Here is a 23,607-nt window from a genome sequence, read left to right as displayed (position 1 = left end):
AACTTAAGAAGTCCCACAATTATAACTTAGAATTCTATTACGAAAATTGATCCACCTAATTTTGTATAAAATAATTTAAATTAGTTAAAATTTCATAATAACATTAAACGTCACTGAAGAGTTGAAGCTAGTATGAAAGAGTCTGAACGTATTAAACTCATGTCGAATCAGTCGATAAATCGACCTAGAGACATGAAAAAAATGTATTCTCCTACTGACTTCAAATAACACAAATGAGACGAGAAATAACAATTGTTGTAGCTCAGTAATTCATCCAAAAATATTTTTTAAACTCAAGAAAAAAAAAAAAATATATATATATATATATCAAAATATTAAAAATTGAAGGGAGAAGAAAATGGCTCCGGCGAAGAAGGGGAAAACGAAAGCTCCGAAAGGTACTGAATCAATTGAATCGTGCCTCAAAACGAACAATTACCCTTCTTGTCTTCGCTCTGTTTCTTCTTCTTCCGTCGCCATTACCATCCACGCAAAGCCTGGCTCCAAGATCGCCTCTATCACAGGTATTTCTCTCTCTCCTTCGCTCTAACTCTTTTCCGTTTATGAAATTGAAGTATTATGTTTCTCGAAATCCTTGCAGATTTTGGCGATGATGCGTTGGGAGTGCAAATCGACGCACCGGCGAAAGATGGAGAAGCTAATGCTGCGCTTCTTGATTACATGAGCTCTGTGAGTTGGGCATTCTTTGCTGCTTATTATTTGATTTCGAATTGCTTTTTCATTCCTAGTACTTGAACTTTCATTGCGCCATTTAACCATTTGGCTTAAAGTTGAAATTGATTGTTTTTGTTGTTTGGGATTTTTGGTGAAGATTCCGAAAATTGGAATTGTTTTGAGCGTATTGGTCTAGCGAACGGATTCTATTGCTGTTCTTAGTTTGTTGAAAATCCGGTGTTTGATCACCCATTTGAATTTGAAGGCTGTTATTCCTGTTGCTCGAAGGATTTGAAGTCTTCTATCTACTTGCTGTGTAGTATTTTCGATCTTCGGTTGTTTAAAACTTCACACATGTTGACAGTAGTAGCTATACGATTCCCAAATCAGACAAGTTGGATGAATTACCAACAATAGCTTTCCGTTTCCTAGCCGTTGTTATGTGAGATCCCACATCGATTGAACGAATGCCAACGAGGACGCTGGGCTCCAAAGGGGTGGATTGTGAGATCTCACATTGGTTGAAGAGCGGAACAAAACATTCTTTATAAGGGTGTGGAAACATCTCCCTATCCATTTTAAAAATCTTGAGGGGAAGTCGGAGAACCCAAAGATGACAATATCTGCTAACGTTGGGTTTGGGCTGTTACCAATGGTATCAGAGCCAGACATCGAGCGGTGTGCCAGCGAGGACACTAACCCTTGAAGGGGGGTGGACATCGGGCAGTGTGCCAGCGAAGATGCTGGGCACCGAAGGAGGATGGATTGTGAGATCCCACATCGATCGGAGGGATGAACGAGTGCCAATAAGGACATTGGGCCCCAAAGGGGGTGAATTGTGAGATCTCACATCGGTTGGAGAAGGGAACAAAACATTCTAGATAAGGGGGTTGAAACCTCTCCTTAGTAGACGCGTTTTAAAAACCTTGAGGGAAAGTCCGAAAGGAAAACCCCAAAGAGGACAATGGCTTGAGCTTGGCCTGTTACATGTTACAAGCTTCCTACCTCATTTCTCCATTCGAATTATCCATAACTTGTTTAATTGAAGTGAATTCATGTTTATAAGCACTTGTTTGTATTGAAGCATCTCTCATTTGTCAAGTTTTCACACAGCTCATAACAGTTTTTTTTTTTTTTTTGCTTGATTGCTACTTGGGTCTTCTATTTAGACATTCTTTAATCTTTCCCTCCGCCGTGAAGTTAGCTGTGAGAGAGTTAATGTGCTCTTCCTTTCTTTTTGGTAAAAATGATACAAAATCATTGGCATAGGAAGCTATGAAACCAAATGATTCACTCAACCCTACTATATGTGGCTTAGGCCGTTCACATTAAAACTAGCAACTCCTGAACACAACACACAGTAACACTTATTACACACATAAGGGTTCACCCCAGAGAAATAAGAAACGGACTAACCTTGATGGTCAAGGCTTTGAATAGAGAAAACTATTCTCAATCCAAACGTCGAAACAAGCTAGGATGCAAATGCTCTTGGTTTGGAGGAAAAAAGGGAAACTCTCATTTTATTTCATCAAAATGTCTAGCATCTCAAAATTTAAAAATGAAGGCCTTAAACTGCCTCATGTGATTTGCCAACTAAAGAACTAATTTGAATAGTGTTTGGTTACAAGTAAAATGGGAGTTTCTCAGATGGGCCAAAACACACTTGGCTGCACTCTTTGGGCTAAGAGCTATGTAAAAGGACTATATAAATTACGCATGAAGTTCAAAATAAAGTTGTATGAGAAATACATGGTAAACACATCTTTATGGATCAAACACTAAATAGCACCTAAATTAGAGCTTTCAGATTTGGTGTTTTCTTGTTGCCTTGAAGTTCCTCTTTCTCTTCTTCTCCTTTCTCGTGAAGCTTGGTATTCCAAATATTGAATTGAAGATCTCCTTTGATGAACTGTGAGATCGCACATCGATTGGAGAGAGGAACGAAGCATTCCTTATAAGGGTGTGGAAACCTCTCCTTATTAGACGCGTTTTAAAACCATAAGGTTGACAGTGATACGTAACAGGCCAAAGCGGACAATATATGCTAATAGTGGGCTTGGGCTGTTACAAGTGGTATCAGAGGCAGACACTGGGCGGTATGCCAGCGAGGACGCTGGGCTCCCAAGGGGGGTGGATTGTGAGATCCCACGTCGGTTGGAGAGGGGAACAAAACATTCTTTATGAGGGTGTAGGAACCTCTTCTTAGCAGACACGTTTAAAACTATAGGCTGACGGCGATATGTAACGGGCCAAAGCGGACAATATCTGCTAGTGGTGGACTTGGGCTGTTACACGAACGATGCTTCCTTAAGTCTTTTTATATTTATTGCAGGTTTTAGGTGTCAAAAGAAGACAATTATCTATAGGTTGTGGCTCTAAATCCAGAGACAAGGTTGTGATCGTGGAGGAGGTAAGCTTACAAAGTGTTTTTGATGCTTTGAATAAGGCCTTAACATGATTCTATAGGCTCTTTGGAAGTGTACACCTTTTAACGGAATATCTGCATACTGTAATAAGTACAGGTGGATTGCTGCCGCAAAATTTTAAGTTTTACATCTAGATGTTACTCTTAGTTGTCTATATTTGATTTAAACCTCGACAATATCTTAACCTGACTGCTAGCCTTATACTTCTGCAAAGATGAGGTTTCAGTGAAATTCTTGTCTCAACATAAAGGCGATTAATCTTGTTCTTGAGTATGTCCCCAACTAAAAGGTTAGAGGTTCGAATTCTCTCCCTACACTCTCGTATTAGATTGTATGCTTTGCAATACTCATAATCTTCCATCGAATGCCTTGCCTAACTATGATCCAATAATCAAAACTGATTATCAGATCCCTGGAGAGGTAACAACTCTGAATCTCCTAGCATGAAAGAGTTGTTCCTAAATTTGTGTATCTTCACCAGAAAAATTTGCCTACAGAATTATTTGGCATTCTGGATAGTTTCCATGACAGGATTATGCTTCAGGATTCTCTAGGAGTTAAGTATGTTGTGCCATTTTTTGGGATATAAAGAGTTTCTTTAACTTTAGCTCAACTGATTTAGATATTTTAATCTCGATGAAAAGGTCATTGGTTTAGATTCCCACTCCTTCACATGATTGAACCATAAAGAGTTTCCATTCCATTATTGCATTTCGGTTCTATTCACTGGAATCAATCTGAGTTTTGAAGTGGGACATTATGCGTATGAATTAAATTAACATTACATATATGCAATGAATACGTGATCTCTATCTGTACATTAGTATATAGATATATGTTTGTAGTCTTGAAGATTGGTTGACCGAACCTGTCACTATGACGGTATATGATTGAACTTTCACAGACAAATTTCTTTATTTCTTCTGTATTTTGGGCAAGAAACAAAAGAATACATTCATATAAGAATATAGATCNTTTTTTTTTTTTTTTTTTTTTTTTTTTTTTTTTTTTTTTTTTTTTTTTTTTGTTAAGAAACAAAGGCATCTGGGGATGGAGTGGTATGATGAATGCTTTAGGTTATGACCAATTCTATTTGCACTTCAACCTACTAGACCATACAGGAGGGATCTGGAGGTAACCGTCCAAGTCCACTTCTAGCAAATATTGTCCTCTTTAAGATTTTCCTTTTGAGTTTCCTCTCAAGATTTTAAAATGAGTCTACTAGGGAGAGGTTTCCACACCCTTATAAAGAATGTTTCACTCCCCTCTCCAATCGATGTGGGATCTCACAATCCACTCCCTTCGAGGCCTAGCGTCATCGTTGGCACTCGTTCCTCTCTTCAACCGATGTGGGATCTCACAATTCACCTCCCCTTGAGGCTTAGCGTTCTCGCTAACAATCTTTCCTCTCTCCAATCAATGTGGGATCTCACAATTCACCACCCTTCAGTGCCTAGCGTCATCGCTGGCACTCGTTCCTCTCTCCAATCGATATGGGATCTCACAATTCACCCCCCTTCGGGACCCAGCGTCTTCGCTGACACTCTTTCTTCTCTCCAATCAATATGGGATCTCACAATTCACCCCCCTTCAGGGCCTAGCGTCTTTGTTGGCACTCGTGTCCTCTCTCCAATCGATATGGGATCTCATAATTCACCCCCCTTCGGGACCCAGCATCTTCGCTGGCACTCTTTCCTCTCTCTAATCAATGTGGGATCTCACAATTCACCCCCCTTCAGGGCCTAGCGTCCTTGTTGGCATTCGTTTCCTCTCTCCAATCGATGTGAGATCTCACAATTCACTCCCCTTCGGGGCCCAACGCCCTTGCTGACAATTGTTCATCTCTCCAATCAATGTGGGATCTCACAATTTTTGTAACAGTTCAAGCCCACCACTAGCTATATTTTCCTCTTTGGGCTTTCCCTTTTGGGCTTCCACTCAAAGTTTTAAAACGCATCTATTAGGGAGAGGTTTCCACCCTTATAAAGAATGTTTTGTTCCCCTCTCCAATCGATGTTGGATCTCACAATCCACCCCACTTCGGAGCCCAGTGTCCTCGCTGGCACTCATTTCCTCTCTCCAATCGATGTGGGATCTCACAATCCACCCTCCTTCGGGGCTCAGCATCCTTGGTAACACACTGCTCATTGTTTGGCTATGATACCATTTGAAACAGTCCAAGTTCACCGCTAAGGAAAAGGTTTCCACACTCTTATAAAGAATGCTTCGTACTCTTCTCTAGCGGGATCTCACAATAAATTGTCAGACCAAAAAATTTACAAAAATTTTAAAAGATGCATGTACAAGGTGATTCTATTTTTCGATATTTTTCTCTTTCATGCACTCCTGTCATTTTGCCTTTGGTTTCTTATCTTATGATGCTTAGTCTTCGTTCTTAGATCTCTATGTTGACTTCTTGTACTGATTAGACATGATCTAATCGGATTTTTTTTAATAACTTTCAGAACTCTCTAATGTCATTGTCCATTTTGTGTTTGTGTAATCTGGTAAAGGTAACCTTGTTTATAGTCATTTTTAATGTTTTCATGTGCCTTACTGTTTACGCCTCATTCTTCACTTAGGACTCACCATATGATTTAAATATCCAAGAGTAAACTCGAGCTTTGCAACAGTTTGAAACCATTTGAGTTCAACCATTGTAGAAATGAAAGATTGAATAGTTTGTGATTTTTTTTTATCATTTTTGATATAAATGGTTTCGTCTTCTTTATATATAGATTATGGATGTGCAGTTTACTTGGGTGTTGAATTGGTATGGCAACCCGAGAGAGGGGTGAATAGGGTAAATCATAATAACAATTTCGAAATTAAATAAAAGAAGAGTTAGAAAACACCGTAGTTTTACAGTGGTTCGGTCAAACTTGACTAACTCCAACCCTAGCGGCACTCGGGTATTTGAATATATCTTTTTTGACTCTTTTCTCATATCAAGCCTAACCGTTACACTACTCTTTTTACGAAACTTAATCTTTTCTACGGCTCAGGATCAAATCGGTACAAGTATCTGAATCTTCTAGGAACACACTACAAGTCTCTACAAGAGTAGATTTACAATTTGATCATTCACAAATATTTTCTCCGACTCAGGATCAAATCGATACAAGTATCTGAATTTTGTAGGAACACAATTTGATAATTCACAAGTATTTCCTCACACTATAATAAAAATCTCTCTCAAGAATAAGACGAAAAATAAGATGAAGTCTCTCCAAAGAATAAGATGAAGTCTCTTTGAAGACTAAGCTAAGACGAAGAATAAGATGAAGAAAAATAAACAATCTTTCTGAAGAATAAGATATGAAGAAAAATAAACCATCTCTCGGAAGAATAAGAGGAAGAAAAATTAACAATCTCTCGAATATGATGGAGAGAAATAAATAATCTCTCAAGGATTGAAATTAACGTGACTAATTATTTATTGTTAAAAGAGAAATAGAAGATAGACTCGAAGTATTTTTATATTTTTGAAAGATAGACTTAAAACAATAATAAAAATCAAAGTAATTTTTTTTTTAATAATTTAAATGATATATGATATTGTTTTATATCAAATTAAAATATATGATAGTTGTTTTTATTTCTATTTCTTAAAATAATTAAAAACTCCTTTGCTTTACTTCTATTTCTATTCTTTTAACAGAAGAACACATAATCATATATTTTAATTTGGTACGAGTCAAATATCATTTGAATTAAAATAATAATAATAATCATAATAATAAAAGTAAAAATAAAAATTATTACTTTGATTTTTATTATTTTTATATTATATATATATTTGAATATATATATATTCAAATATATATATATATATATTCAAATATATATATATATATATATTCAAATATATATATATATATATATTCAAATATATATATATATATATTCAAATATATATATAATTTGGAAAAAAAAATTTGGTCCACCTGTCATTTCTCACCCTTAAAAATATTTTAATGGTTTACTTTTCTTTTTCTTTTAACAATAAATATAAAAATAATTTAATGGTCCACTTTCATTTCTGTCCATTTTTCTTTATTTAAACTCATCTCTTCTCCATATTTTATAACACACGACTTCCTTAATTTCTACCGTCTCAATTTTTTTTAGCTCTCTCCTTATTCTAAATTTGTTTCTCCTTATCTTATTCTTGAGAGAAATTTTTATTCATCTTATTATTGAGAGATTTTTATTGTATTGCGAGTAAATAGTTTAGAGAGGTGTGGTGTGTTCCTACAAAATTCAGATACTTGTATCGATTTGATCCTGAGCTGTGGAAACCGTTTTGATTCGTGGAAAGAATTGAGTTTGCTCTTGAATTCGTAAAAAGAGCGGTGTAGCGGTTGANAAAAAAAAAAAAAAAAAAAAAAAAAAAAAAAAAAAAAAAAAAAAAAAAAAAAAAAAAAAAAAACTTATTCAAATTCCCAAGAGGCACTTGGGAGTAGAGTAGGTCGAGTTTGACCGAACCACTGTAACTACGGTGTTATATCTTGAGCCATGTATACATTGCCTTGGTCTAAGCTAAAAGCAAAAGACTATTTCGAAAACTAATCAATGATGACCCTCCATNGTTTAATCCCGTTTATAGCATATGGCAAACCAATCACTTCCCGAAGGGTACTAGCCTTCGTATTATTTAACTAAAATAATAATATAGTTTTTTTTTTCTTTTCGAATATTTATTCTTTTTGTTTTTTCATTTTTTAGACGTTTCTTCTAATCACTACTAAACCACTATTTTCATTTGATATTCTATAATGTAATTAATATAACTATATATTCAAATTGTAAAATTTATGTATATTATTTCTTTTTTAATAAAGAAAAAAAAAATGCAATTCAATTTCAAATAAAAGAATTTCTATATAGAATTATATGGGTAATAGTGATTAGAATGAACGATTCATAAATATAAATCCCAAATCAAAAAATTCTATGGAATAATGAAAGACAGAAAAATCAAATCAAATACAGTAAGTCGTTCGTAGATCCATGTGATTTACTAGTGCATTTTGTATCTAGCATAGGCGTAAAACATTAAAATCGCTTTTTCCCCAACTTTTTCCTATTTAATTTCGAAACTGTTATTATGATTTATTGCATATTGTTGAACTATTTTATTTATTAATTATCATCTTCTATTTATTTCAAATTTTTTTCTCATAATTAGAAAAATATATCACGCTTAAATGCTTGTATTCTTTATATATACTTGGTTAGGTTGTTTTTAGTCTCATAATTTTATCCGACCATCGTACCCTTTATGTATAATAATTAATGAACTTGTCGTTCCTATATTCAATGCAGTGATCCTTGCTCAAGATTTGGATCATGATTCAAATTCGGCATCTGATGCTCTTTCGACTTTGTGATCTTACATTGAGTGAATTGTGTGATCCCACATCGGTTGGAGAGGACAACAAGTGTCAGCGAGGATGCTGGGCCCTGAAGGGGGTAGATTGTGAGATCCTACATTGGTTGGAGAGAGCAACGAAGCATTCTTTATAAGGGTGTGAAAACTTCTCCCTAGTAGACACGTTTTTTAAACTTGTGAGGCTAACGACAATATGTAACGGACCAAAGTGAAAAATATTTGTTAGCGGTGGGCTTAGGCTGTTATATTGACATTCTGAGTGAAGACTATCCTTCATAAGACCAAATATCATGTTTTGTCCTCACTCACATGCATTTTGAAAAATTCTTACGAGGTTACCTAACATAGGATTACTTCAAGTAAAGCACACTCGACCTAGAGTTTTTGTGATTGAGCCACCGAAAAGGAAGGTGCACCTCATAAGTATAGGTAGTGACTTTCAATTCTTTTAAGCCTTTTTTAATCATCTTAGTCTTAGGATCTATGTACCTCTCATTTACTCTCGAGTGTCACATTAAATTATCGACCAATTTGAATGTTAACCGGGAAACTCTTCTGCATAGTTAATTAGTTATAATAATAAATTTTTTTAATTTCTCATTGGTTGAAACATAGTAACATTTTTTTTTTGAATTAGTTGGTATACTAATTTTTTTTTAAGAGGTTCAAATTTTTATTATTTAGGTTATATTATAATAAAATGTTACTAGATTTTGATTGGAAATTGGAAACGGATATGCGAAAGAAACTATTGCTTAATTACAATATTGATTTCGGGATCTGTATATTTTATGGTAACTGCGTTGAATATTGTCTAAGAAATTGTTTATCAATAATTGAAGAATATGAACTTTCTACTTATTGTTGTCACGAATTGAATTATAATAAAAAAAAAATTTTGGTCGTTTACCAACGTCAGTAGTTGATGATTATACAATTAGAACAATTCGTAGTTCCTCAACTTTAACTATATTTAATAAGTTACCCAACTTTCAATTTGTGTCCCACCACTCTTTCACATATTTAATTTTCTTAAAAAAAAAAAAATGATCTAATAGATATTTTGGATCTAATATGTATGAATTATTTTAAAAGATGACAATAAGTCGATGATATATCGAACCCAAAATTGAAAATTCAATAGCCTATCGAGAACTAAATGACTTAAAAAAACTCAAAATTGACCCAAAACAAAAAAATTCAGTGACTTAAAAGGACCTATCAGATATAAGACGAAAAGTTTATGTAACAGCCTAAGTTCACCGCTAATAGATATTTGTCTTGACAGTGTGATCCCATGTTGGGTGGATTGTGAGATCCTATATCGATTGGAGAGGACAACGAGTACCAGCAAGGACGCTGGACCTTGAATGAGGTGGATTATGAGACACCACATTGGTTGGAGAGGACAATGCATGAGAACGCTGGGCCCTAAATGGGAGTAAATTGTGAGATCCCACATCAGTTGGAGAAGGGAACGAAACATTCCTGATAAGGGTGTAAAAATCTCTCCCTACTAGACGCATTTTAAAACTTTGAAGCTGATGACGATATGTAATGGACCAACGCAGATAATATTTATTAGTGGTGGACTTAGACTATTCCAATATCGTTGTGTTTTCTTGAAGGGGTTGAAGAAAGATTTGGAAATGACCCTTTTGGGGAAGAAGCCATAAAAATGGGGTTTTGTTAGTGTTGGTTTATTGTATTTGGATAAGTGTGAAGAGAGGTTTGGTGTGAAGTAAAAAAGAGAAAGAACCAAACACCTACTTATTACTAATGATCCGACATCTTTAGTGTAGGAGACACGAACTTTCTTTGTCGGTGGGTTTCATTCACCGACCTTGTGGTTAACAGCCACACGCTCTAACCAACTGAGCTATTCCAGTTAATTATTTATAACTTTTCGAGCACACTACTAGTAGATGTTGTCTGCTTTGGCTCATTACGTATAGCCGTTAGGCTTATGATTTTAAAAATGCATCTACAATGGAGAGGTTTTTCAGCGTCCTTGCTGGCAGTATACTAGGGAGAGGTTTCCACATCCTTATAAGAAATATATCATCTTCTCTCCAATCGATGTGGGATCTCACAGTCCACTCCCTTGGGCCAGCATCTTTGCTAGCACATTGCCTAGTGACTAGCTCTGATACCATTTGTAAACGCTCAAGCCCACTGCTAGCAAATATTGTCTACTTTAGCGCATTACGTATCACCATCAACCTCACGGTTTTAAAATGTGTCTACTAGGAAGATTATTCCACACCCTTAAAAGAAATGCTTCCTTACCCTCTCCAACACTAGCAGATATCTTCCATTTTGACTTGTTATGGATCGCCATTAGCCTCAGTTTTAAAATGCGTCTATTAGAGAGAGGTTTCCACACCCTTATAAGGAATGATTCATTACCCTCTCCAACCGATGTGGGATCTATTAAAAAGTTGTTAGAATGACTGGGTGGTCTAAGATGCCAAAATCAAGTTTTGGTCCTTGTAAGAGGGCATGAGTTCAAATCCCACTTTTGACACAATTAAAATTATTGTGTTAGTCTAATCGGCTAGCAAAAAAATGGAAAACATCTACTTATTACCATTAATGGTGATGTTTTACCTCTTTTCGAATTTAATTACAATAATTGGTGATGTTTAGATATAAATAATAAGCAAAAAGAGAGTGAAAAAAAACACATCATAATCATCATAAAACGCCATCATCATACATCAAACAATTGCTTAGCTTATTCTATAGTAAGGCTACCTACTTGGTTGACCTTAGCCGTGTTTCTCTACTTTCAGATTTGCTAAGCTTTCGTTCCTCGAATTTGCTTCAAACGTTACCGGTTGTCGTTTCCTATTATATCGTTCATTTCATTAACATTTCACATATATAATGTAGTTTAACTTGAACTCATGAAATAGTGCATCATACTAGCCTTATTTATCTTAATTATGGTCAAATCAGCTAAGTTGGGTAAAAAACGTAGGGGTCGGTGTCAGAATTGCCAAACCTAGCGTTTTAAGCCTGAGGACTATGCGCAGCCAAGCTGAGCTATGAAGCCGAGGAGTTTTTTTTGCTGCAAGTTGACGCGTGGCGCAATAAGGCGCTGACGTGTGTGTAGGCTAAGTTGGGTCGAGCTGCGAGTCAAGTATCGATTGCTGGATCGCGGCGTGGGTGTTAGGCTACTGTAGGTGGGTCTTAGGTAATTGGGCTTCGCCATGGACTGTCAGGTTTTGGGCTGCAGGCGTTGCGGGTTGGATAGGCAGACGTGGGATCGCACGTGCTGGGCTGCCGAGCTAGGCTGCAGACGTTGGGTTGGGTTGGCTATTATAATTGGGTCTTGAGCTTGTGTTGGGCCGAATCAATGGATTGGCAGTGGGTTGTGGGTTTGATTTTGACCTAGATCCGGATTCGTATCTAGATCCGACGTATTCGTCTTCTTTGCCCGACTCAGCGCGATTTTCTGTTTTTCATCTCTCTCCTCTTTGCAGCTATTCTGACATTCTTTCTCATCGTTTTCCTCCTCTAACTCTTTGTTGGACTCTCTGCTTCTCTTCCACGAAGTCTCATGGCTTGTAGATGCCTAAAACGACACAGCTATGAGCTTCTTAAAATCTAAAATTTGAATTTGGATTTTGACGACACACGACACTATTCAAGCGTATAAAGCTTACCTCTCGTGTATGTGGGATCGTCAGTGGTCTTTTTCGTGTCGTGTACCAAGCGTTTCAACGTCAAGTTTGGTCATTGTAGGTGTGAGTTCGTGGTTTTGGATTGTTATATTTGATATTTTATTATAAGGCAAATATTTAATATTGTCTTATTACCATTTATTGTTATTTCCATTTATTACTATTTCCATATCCTTGTAATTTATTTGATTATAAATAAGATAACTTTCACACCATTTAGGTGTGGTGGATTAATCAAACATTCTCATGGTATTAGAGCCATTTTGGTTTAGCAACCCGTATTCTTTGTTTTCAATGGCTTTTGAAATCTTCTACTGTTCTTCTCCACCACCACTGCTGGCTTGACGCCGCAGGGGCAGTCGTCATGGCTGACACATGCAGAGTCGATTGATTACTTTTCGGCTCCACCCTTTTGACCTCCAAATCATCCTTCGCCATACTCTATACATGCAACCTCACATTTTCCAAACATAGTCTCTTTCATTTTCTTCCCAATTTTCCCTTCATCCTTCATCCTTCATAGAAACCATAATCTTAGGATCTTCATCAGCGTTCTCTTCGAAAATATACAGAATCTCGATCAGCCCATCGACCTTATGTAGAGATTTACCTTTGGAATCTGGGCGTCGCATTGGCCTCTTCGCCAACCAAGTTGCCGCCGCCCTTCTCTCCAAAATTGGCTCCTTCGCCCAATGTGGCGAATCTTTCGGCTTCAACATTGTCTTTGTCTCTTGCTCTAGGTTTCCCCTTCTACTTCTTGTGGTTAGACATATTCTCACCAGAGCCAAGGCAGCATCGTTGCTAAGCAACAGGCTTCATGGGTTAGACATATTCTCGCCGAAGCCAAGGCAGCATCGCTGCTGAGCGGCGATCCCTCTACAATTTTCGATGGCCAAGAAAGTGTTTCTCTACGTCTCCTCTGAACAAGGTTGTTGACATCTTCACAAAAAGTGTTTCTCAACCTCTTAGAATTTTTCAGATCCAAGCTTCACGTTCGTTCAAATCCGATGCTCAGCTTGCGGTAAGGTGTTAAGGATATTTAGTAATAAATTATAGTTTACTTTCCATTTATTACTATTTCCATATCCTTGTAATTTATTTGATTATAAATAAGATAACTTTCTCACCCTTTAGGTGTGGTGGATTAATCAAACATTCTTTAGGTGTGGTGGATTAATCAAACATTCTTACATTCTTAAGTTCAAAGATTGGAATTGAGAATGGATGAGTTATTTGATTATAAATAAGATAACTTTCTCGGACCCCTGTTGGAGGTAAAGCATTGATATATTATTTTTATTACATATTATTTGGGGGTTATGGAAGATGGAGATTGAAGATTATTTTTATCTATTATTATTTGGGGGTTATGGAAGATGGAGATTGAAGATTATTTTTAATAGAAAAAACTTGACGAACCCCTGTTGGAGGTAAAACTCGCTAGAAGGAGGGTTTGTACCTCCGACATTGTGGTTAACAGCCACACGCCCTAACCAGCCAATTAATTAAAAATTTTCGAGCCCACCACTAGTAGATGTTGTCTGCTTTGGCTCGTTACGTATAACCGTCAGTCTTACGGTTTTAAAACGCATCTACTAGGCATAATCATCGTAAAACATCATCAAACGTCATCATATAACTCATACACATCATCATACATCATATGTCAAACATCATATTAATAAAGAATAAAGGACACGTGCCAGTGCAACTAGGCACATGTTGTCATACATCAAACAATTGTCTAATCTATCCTATAGTAAGGCTATTTACTTGGTTGGCCTTAGCCGGCATTTCTCTACTTTTGGGTTTGCTAAGCTTTCGCTCCTCGAAGTTGCTCCAAATGTTACCGGTTGTCGTTTCCTATTATAGCGTTCATTTCATTTCATTAACATTTTACATTCATAATGTAGTTGAACTTGAATTCATGAAATAGTGCATCATACTGCCCTTATTTATCTTAATTATGGTCAAATCACCTTCGGGAGGGTAAAAAACGTAGGGGTCGGTGTCAGAATTGTCAAACTGAGCGTTTTAAGCCTAAGGACTAGGCGCATCCAAGCTGAGTTATGAAGCCGAGGGATTCTTTTTGCTGCAAGTTGACGTGTGGCGCAATACGGCGTTGATGCGTGTGCAGGCTAAATTGGGTCGAGGCATGGGCCAAGGGACGATTGTTGGGTCGCGGCATGGGTGCTCGGCTATTTCATGTGACTCATTCCACTAATTCAAACATGGATTTTTCCATTAAATGAAGTCAACATTTTGACTTTCTCTATTTTAATTCAACGACTAATTTAAATAATTAATTTCAAATTAAAGTAATATTAAATGATTAATTAAACAATTTAATTAATATTTAACATTAATTGAAATGCCAATCCCAATCAATTCCGGTACATATATTGATTATGAATCCCTATTTATAATTAAAATATTTAAATCTTATTTAAATATCTCTCATCCTCTCTTTTTGTTTAATTCGTAATTAAAACAAAAATGTGGTTAAACATATCATATATATTTAGCACGTATTCCCTAATTCGAATTGGAACACTTCGAACTCACTCGTCACACTGTTCTATGGTTTAGTCTGATATGAGGAAGTAGGGGGACCTAATGGACCTATAGATCATAGGCTCCAACGATCCGAGATTAACCAGCTATACTCATTAACCTTGTTAACCAACATTCGTTAACTATTAGAACACTCCACTATAGCCTAGTAGTTGCTCTCCCCTCACTATAGATATATTTCTATCCATTTGATATAACCATGATTAGTAAGTCGATCCTTCACAGGTTGTTTGTAACTAGAGATGGGTCAATTTATCGTTTTACCTCTGAAGTTACTTCTTGTTTCTTATGTCCCTTTGATCCTCTGATGAACAATTGGTTTGTGGTCCAACCAGTAAACCGAATCCCTCTTAGGCCAATGAGAGGGTGTGGACCCTTGTTCAAGATATGGAGTCAGTACTTAAGGGAACAAACTCTCTACTGTCCCTAAAAGCGGGTAGGAGAGAATAACATCTTGCACCCTATGTCCCCAGCTATTCACCTAGTCTTACCCCTGAAATGGGAGGCTTATTGAGTTGGCGAACTCGAGCCACTCTCACTCATAAAAATCTAAGGATAATTCCGAATAAACAGGAGTTCATAGTAAACTCAGGATTATAATCGAGTTACCTAGGTCATCGAATGAAAAAATAAGTATCAATAGTAAATGACATTATAAAGTGAGAGTGATTTTCTAAATGGTCTGATCTTATGCAATACTCATTGCATAGAACGCCCCAACTCACATGTCTCCACATGTACAATTTAGTGATCACATTGTTTATATCATATACAAAAGTGGGCCACATCAATAGTGTCCTCAGGCTCAGCCTTATCCATGTACTATAGATTATTTTGATTATACTTGAACTTGATTGACTCTTATGTCTCTACGTATAATTCAAGTAATCATACTATAGCTAGAGTTTTCTTAGTTTATTGGATTTAGATTAATGATCGTAAAATTTACTTTATTCAATAACAATCTTTACTTAATAAACATCAATAATAACTTTATTGGAAATAGAATATGTTTTTGTTTACAAACTATGAGTTTTATGACATAAAACCCAACATTTATGATGTTCTTTCTCATCGTTTCCTCCTATAACTCTTTGTTGGACTCTCCACTTCTCTTTCACGAAGTCTCATGGCTTGTAGATGCCTAAAATGACACATCTCTTTCACGAAGTCTCGTGTATGTGGGATCATCGGTGGTCTTTTTCGTGTCGTGAATCAAGCATTTCAACGTCAAGTTTGGTCATTGTAGGTGTGAGTTCTAAGTTATGAAGTCTACTCATTATTTATAGCTTAGTCATTGCTAAATGACATATATGGTAAAGCTATATAATGGTAGATGGAGACTATCTGACCCTGAGAAGCAATGGAAGCTAAGGATCGACATGTTTAAGATTGATCTGATTTCTGATATCCAGGAAGGTGGCGTTCAACATATTTATAGGCATTGTCAATATTCTTCAAACAAATACCTTGACCTTAAAAAAAAACTCTTAAGGAACACTTGATTACCATTCCTAAAAGGAGGGTTTGAACCTCCGACCTTCACGATCTAACCAACTGAGCTAATCCAACCCGTTAATTAAAATCTTCCGAGCCCACCACTAGTAGATGTTATTTGCTTTGACTTGTTACGTATAGCCGTTAGCCTCACGGTTTTAAAATGCATCTACTATGGAGAGGTTTTCCAGCGTCCTCGTTGGCAGTCTACTAGGGAGAGGTTTCCACACTCTTATAAGAAATGTTTAATCTTCTCTCTAATCGATATGGGATCTTACAATCCACCCCCTTGGGGGCCTAGCGTCCTCGCTGACACACTGCCTGGTGACTAGCTATGATACCATTTGTAACAACTCAAGACCATCGCTAGCAGATATTGTCCACTTTGGCGCATTACGTATCACCATCCGCCTCACGGTTTTAAAATGTGTCTACTAGAAAGATTATTCCACACTCTTAAAAAAAATGCTTCCTTACCCTCTCCAACCACTAGTAGATATCTTCCATTTTGGCCTCTTATGGATCGCCATCAGCTTCAGTTTTAAAATGCGTCTATTAAAGAGAGGTTTCCATACCTTTATAAGGAATGGTTCATTATCCTCTCCAACTGAAGTGAGATCTTTTAAAAAGTTGTTAGGATGACTGAAGGGTCTAAGGTGCCAAAATCAAGTTTTGGTCCTAGTGAGAGGGCATGAGTTCAAATCCCACTTTTCACACAATTAAAATGATTGTGTTACTGTAATGAGCTTCCAAAAATGGAAAACATCTACTTATTACCATGGTTGGGTGGATATCATTTAACTTTTTTAGAAATCTTTTTACATTTTCAAATTTAATTACAATAAATCGTGATGTTGAGATATAAATAATAAGCAAAAAAGAGTTAAGAAAAAAGCTAAACTATGATCATCGTTCTAGCATACATCGTCAACACATCTAAACTATGATCATCGTTTTAGCATATATCGTCAACACATCATAATCATCATCAAACATCATCATGTAACTCATACACATCATTATACATCATATGTCAAACATCATATTAGTAAAGAATAAAGGACACGTGCCAGTGCAACTAGGCACGTGTTGTCATACATCAAACAATTGCTTAGTGTATCCTATAGTAAGATTATTTACTTGGTTGGCCTTCGCCGACATTTCTCTACTTTCGGATTTGCTAAGCTTTCGTTCCTCGAAGTTTCTCCAAACGTTACCGGTTGTCGTTTCCTATTATAGTGTTCATTTCATCCTGAACAAATAGGAGGCGTGGGCCACATAGTGCATCATATTGGCCTTATTTGGCCTTATTTATCTTGATTATGGTCAAATCAGCTTCGGGAGGGTAAAAAATCGTAAGGGTCGATGTCAGAATAGGCAAACCGAGCATTTTAAGCCTAAGGACTACGCGCAGCCATGCTGAGCTATGAAGCTGAGGGGTTCTTTTTGCTATAAGTTGACGTGGGGCACAGTAAGGCGCTGACGCTTGTGCAGGCTAAATTGGGTCGAGGTGCGGGTCAAGGGACGATTACTGGGTCGCAGCATGGGTGCTGGGTTGTTGCAGATGGGTCTTCGGTAATTGGGCTTCGCCATGGACTATCAGGTTTTGGGCTGCAGGCGTTGCGGGTTGGATGGGTAGACGTGGGATCGTGGGTGCTGGGCTACTGAGCTAGGCTGCAANTTGTTGCAGATGGGTCTTCGGTAATTGGGCTTCGCCATGGACTATCAGGTTTTGGGCTGCAGGCGTTGCGGGTTGGATGGGTAGACGTGGGATCGTGGGTGCTGGGCTACTGAGCTAGGCTGCAAACGTTGGGTTGGGTTGGCTATTATAATTGGGTCGTGAGCGTGTGTTGGACCGAACCAATGGATTGGCAGTGGGTTGTGGGTTTGAGTTTAACCTTCGGATCTAGATCGGACAGATTCGTCTTATTCGCCCGCCTCAACGCGATTTTCTGGTTTTCATCTCTCTCCTCTCTATGGCTATTTCCAACATTCTTTCTCATCGTTTTCCTCCTCTAACTCTTTGTTGGACTCTCTACTTCTCTTTTACGAAGTCTTGTGGCTTGTAAATGCCAAAAACGACACATCTATGAGCTTCTTAAAAACTAAAAATTGAATCTGGATTTTGACGACACACGACGTTATTCAAGCATATATAAAGCTTACCTCTCGTGTATGTTGGATCGTCGATGATCTTTTTCGTGCTGTGAACCAAACGTTTCAACATCGAGTTTGGTCATTATAGGTGTGAGTTTGTGGTTTTGGATTGTTAGGTATGGAGTCTGGTCACTATAGGTGTGAGTTTGTGGTTTTGGATTGTTAGGTAATTATAGGTGTGAGTTTTGTATAGTAAAAAGCTGTATCAAGTAAAGCTATAAGGAGGGTTTGAGAACCTCCAACCTTGTGGTTAACAATCACACGCTCTAACCAACTAAGCTATTCCAACCAATTATTTAAAATTGTCTGAGCCCAGTACTAGTAGATGTTGTCTGCTTTGGCTCGTTACGTATCGTCGTAAGCCTCACGATTTTAAAACGCATCTATTATGGATAGGTTTCCCAACCTCCTTGATGGCAATCTACTAAGGAGAGGTTTCCACACGCTTATATGAAATGTTTCAACTTCTCTCCAACCGATTTGGAATCTCACAATCCACCCCTTTTGGGATCCGGCGTCTTCGCTGGCACACCGCCTGTGACTAGCTCTGATATCATATTTCAAACCCACCATTAGCAAATATTGTCCACTTTGGCGCATTACGTATCACCATCAGCCTCAGGGTATTAAAATCCGTTTACTAGGAAGATTTTTCCACACCCTTAAAAGAAATGCTTCCTTACTCTCTCCAACCGCTAGCATATATCTTCCTTTTTGGCCTGTTATAGATCGTCGTCAGCCTCACACTTTTAAAACACGTCTATTAGTGAGAGGTTTCTACACTCTTATAAGGAATGATTCATTCCCCTCTCCAACCAATGTGGGATCTATTAATAAGTAGTTAGGATGGTCGAGTGGCCTAAGGTGAAAGAGAGTGAAGAAAAAAGCTAAACTATGATCATCTTTTTAGCATACATCGTCATCATAAACACATTATAATCATCGTAAAACATCATCATACATCATATGTCCTACATCATATTAATAAAGCAATAAAGGACACGTGCCAGTGCAACTAGGCACGTGTCGTCATACATCAAACAATTGCCTAACCTATCCTATAGTAAGGCTACTTACTTGGTTGGCCTTAGCCGGCTTTCTCTACTTTCGGATTTGCTAAGCTATCGTTCCTCGAAATTGCTCCAAACGTTATCGGTTGTCGATTCCTATTATAGCGTTCATTTCATTTTATTAACATTTCACATTTATAATGTTGTTTAACTTGAATTCATGAAATAGTGCATCATACTAGCCTTACTTATCTTAATTATGGTCAAATCAGCTCTGGGAGGGTAAAAAATTTTGGGGTCGGTGTCAGAATTTCCAAACTGGGTGTTTTATGCCTCAAGAATACGCGCAACCAAGTTGAGCTATGAAGCCGAAGGGTTCATTTTGCTTCTAGTTGACGCGTGGCACAATAAGGCACTGACGTGTGTGCAGGCTAAATTGGGTTGAGGCGCACGTCAAGCGTCGATTGCTGGGTCGCGACATGGGTGCTGGATGTCAGGTTTTATACTGTAGGTGTTGCGGGTTGGATAGGCAGACGAGGGATCGTGAGTGCTGGGCTGCTAAGCTAGGATGTAGACGTTGGGTTGGGTTGGCTATTATAATTGGGTCGTGAGCATGTGTTGGGTCGAACCAATGGATTGGTTTGGGATCCACTGATTCGTCTATTTTCAATGTTCTTTCTCATCGTTTTCCTCCTCTAACTCTTTGTTGGACTCTCCTGCTTCTTTTTTGTGTTGTGAACCAAGTGTACGTATAAAAGCTTACCTCTCGTGATTACCATATCACTAGAAGGAGGGTTTGAACCTCCAACCTTGCGGTTAACAGCCACACGCTCTAACCAACTAAGCTATTCCAGCCAATTATTTATAAATGTTTGAGCCCACCACCAGTAGATGTTTTATGCTTTGGCTCGTTACGTATCGTAGTTAGCCTCACAGTTTTAAAACGAATCTACTATGGAGAGGTTTTGTAGTGTCCTCGCTGGCAGTCTACTAGGGAGAGATTTCCACACCCTTATGTTTATCTTCTCTCCAACCGATCTGGGATCTCACACTCCACCCTCTTGGGGGCCCATCGTCTTCGCTGGCACACCGCTTGGTGACAATCTAATACCATTTGTAACAGCTCAAGCCCACTGCTAGCAAATATTGTCCACTTTGGCGCATTACGTATCACCATCAGCCTCACGGTTTTAAAATGCATCTACTAGGAAGATTTTTCCACACCCTTAAAAGAAATGCTTCCTCACCCTCTCCAATCGCTAGTAGATATATTCCATTTTGGCCTGTTATGCATCGTCGTCAGCCTCATAGTTTTAAAACGCGTCAATTAGTGAGAGGTTTCCACACCCTTATAAGGAATGATTCATTCCCCTACCCAACCAATGTGGGTTCTATTAATTGGTAGTCAGGATGGCCGAGTGGTCTAAGGCGCCAGACTCAAGTTCTGGTCCTCGTGAGAGGGTGTGGGTTCAAATCCCACTTCTTACACAATTCGAATTATTGGTAAGTCTAATGGGGGGTGATGTTTCTTGGTTTAAAATATCTTTATTTAGCATCAAATGATATGAACTTCTGAGATCTTTTACCTTTCGAATCTAATTACAGTAAATGGTGATGTGAACTATGTGCATCATTTTAGTATCGTCAATCAATACATCATCATACATCATATGTCATACATTATATTAAAGCATAAAGGACACATGCCCTTATTTATCTTACTTATGAACATTTCACATTTATAATGTAGTTTAACTTTAATTCATGAAATAATGCTATCATATTGTCCTTATTTATCTTAATTATGGTCAAATCAGCTTCGGGATGGTAAAAAATGTTGGAGTCGGTGTCAGAATTGCCAAACTGAGCATTTTAAGCCTAAGCACTAGGCGTACCCAAGCTGAGCTATAAAGCCGAGGGGTTCTTTTTTTTGCAAGTTGACGTGTGGCTGACGCGTGTGCAATCTAGGTGTTGGGATGTTGCACGTAGGTCTTAAGTAATTGGGCTTCGCCATGGACTGTCAGGTTTTGGGCTGCAGGCGTTGTGGGTTGGATGGGCAGACATGGGATCACGGGTGCTGGGTGTCACAATCGCACTTTTAATGGCAGCGGACTTGCGATTGTGCGGCACTCACTTTCCAACGACAAGTGAGCTAAGTCAATTCGTTCTTACGTCGCCTACGGCCAAGCGCCGTATGCTCGAGCCTCTGGCCTCGGTTTTAAGAGAAGGTTTTAGAAAGCGAGGGTAGAGAGAGATTTTCGAAAGAGAGATTTTTGAAAGAGACGTTATATAAGCAAGCAAGAGAGAAATAACAACGGCTTACAATATATAACCTTGGGTAGGGAGAAGTTGACAACTAGTCGTATCCCCCTATAGTACATTCTGAGGCATTTCATGTTTGACAGGCCTAGACATGATATTTCTGAAACGTCATACTTCCTAGAAATACAAAAGTAAAACACTAGAATATGAAAAGACATAAAGGGTTGGGCTTGTCATGGGCATGCGGCCATGGACAACACCCCTTGGACGAGCATGAACGTGACACTGGGTTGCTAAGCTAGGCTCCAGACGTTGGGTTGGGTTGGCTTTTATAATTGGGTCGGGAGCGTGTGTTGGACCGAACCAATGGATTGGCAGTGGGTTGTGGGTTTGAGTCTAACCCAGATTCGGATTCGGATCTAGATCCGATGGATTCGTCTTCTTCGCCCAACTCAACCCCATTTTCTGGTTTTCATCTCTCTCCTCTATGCATCTATTTCTTGATGGTGTTAATATAACACATCTGGAAGCAATTTGGATCTTAGGCGCAACCAAGCTGAGCTATGAAGCTGAGGGGTTCTTTTTGTTGTAAGTTGACGTGTGGCACAATAAGGCGCTGCGCGTGTGCAGGCTAAATTGGGTCGACGCGCGTGTCAAGGTACGATTGCTGGGTCGTGACGTGGGTGCTGGGTATTGCAGGTGGGTCTTAGGTAATTGGGCTTCGCCACGGACTCTCGGGTTTTGGGCTGCAGGCATTGCAGGTTGAATGGGCAGACGTGGGATCGCGGGTGCTGGGCCGCTGAGCTAGGCTGTAGACGTTGGGTTGGGTTGGTTATTATAATTGGGTTGTGAGCGAGTGTTAGACCGAACTAATGGATTGGCAGTGGGTTGAGGGTTAGAGTCTGACCCAGATCCAGATTCGGATCTAGATCCGACTGTTTCGTTTTCTTTGCCCGACTCAGCACGATTTTCTAGTTTTCATCTCTCTCCTCTCTGCGGCTATTTCTTGATGGTGTTAATATAACACATGCGGAAGCAATTCGGATCTTAGGTACTGTAAATACGTCAATTATAGTAAATTAGCTAGCATGTTCATAAGCATTAAAACTCGAGGAGTTTGAGTACTAAACTTCTGTAGTTCAAATTCATTTTTCCCCACGAACCGGTTTCGAATCACCACTAATGTCTTCCCTACTATTCTCCAGTGTTAGAACGGGATTGTCGAATCTGTTGAGTGACTAAACTTGGAAAGGATTTAGTATATGTGAAGAGAGAGTTATATTTGAATGCTCATGCAAATTTGAGATTACTAAATTTTGACACTCAAAATTCCACTCAAATTTGTTGNTGTTCTTAGTTTATTGGATTTAGATTAATGATCGTAAAATTTACTTTATTCAAGAACAATCTTTACTGAATAAACATCAATATTAACTTTATTGAAAATAGAATATGTTTTTGTTTACAAACTATGAGTTTTATAACATAAAACCCAACATTTCTGACGTTCTTTCTCATCATTTTCCTCCTATAACTCTTTATTGGACTCTCTGCTTCTCTTTCACGAAGTCTCGTGGCTTGTAGATGCCTAAAACGACACATCTATGAGCTTCTTAAACCCTAAAAATTGAATCTGGATTCTAACGACACACGACGTTATTCAAGCGTATAAAGCTTACCTCTCGTGTATGTGGGATCATCGGCGGTCTTTTACGTGTCGTGAACCAAGCGTTTCAACGTCGAGTCTGGTCATCGTAGGTGTGAGTTCGTGGTTTTAAATTGTTAGGTTATGGAGTCTGCTCCTTATTTATAGCTTAGTCAACTATTATAAAAGCTATATATGCTAAATGACATATACAGTAAACTTTTCATAAATAGGTTTGTATAGTAAAGAACACTAAACAACTACCATGAAGCAA

At 38.0% G+C, this 23,607-nt stretch overlaps 1 protein-coding gene and 2 non-coding genes across 3 annotated transcripts; 2 read left to right on the top strand and 1 right to left on the bottom strand.

Annotated features, from left to right (window-relative positions):
- The first annotated feature begins 335 nt into the window (after positions 1-335).
- LOC111777165 (UPF0235 protein C15orf40 homolog) lies at positions 336-3,377 on the top strand. The gene is made up of 3 exons (XM_023656632.1): positions 336-524; positions 602-690; positions 3,011-3,377. The coding sequence occupies exons 1-3, from the start codon at positions 359-361 to the stop codon at positions 3,134-3,136; spliced, it is 381 nt and encodes a 126-aa protein (XP_023512400.1). The 5' UTR covers positions 336-358; the 3' UTR covers positions 3,137-3,377.
- Positions 3,378-20,207: 16,830 nt separating this feature from the next.
- TRNAN-GUU lies at positions 20,208-20,281 on the bottom strand. The gene has a single exon. It is a non-coding gene; the product is annotated as a tRNA-Asn (tRNA).
- Positions 20,282-20,830: 549 nt separating this feature from the next.
- On the top strand, positions 20,831-20,914 carry TRNAL-CAA. The gene has a single exon. It is a non-coding gene; the product is annotated as a tRNA-Leu (tRNA).
- The last annotated feature ends 2,693 nt before the right edge of the window (positions 20,915-23,607 follow it).

This window comes from Cucurbita pepo, chromosome LG16 (assembly GCF_002806865.2).
Source record: "Cucurbita pepo subsp. pepo cultivar mu-cu-16 chromosome LG16, ASM280686v2, whole genome shotgun sequence".
Lineage (NCBI taxonomy): Eukaryota > Viridiplantae > Streptophyta > Magnoliopsida > Cucurbitales > Cucurbitaceae > Cucurbita > Cucurbita pepo.
The sequence above is the reverse complement of the archived record's forward strand: the minus strand, read 5'-3'. Positions and strand labels throughout refer to the sequence as shown.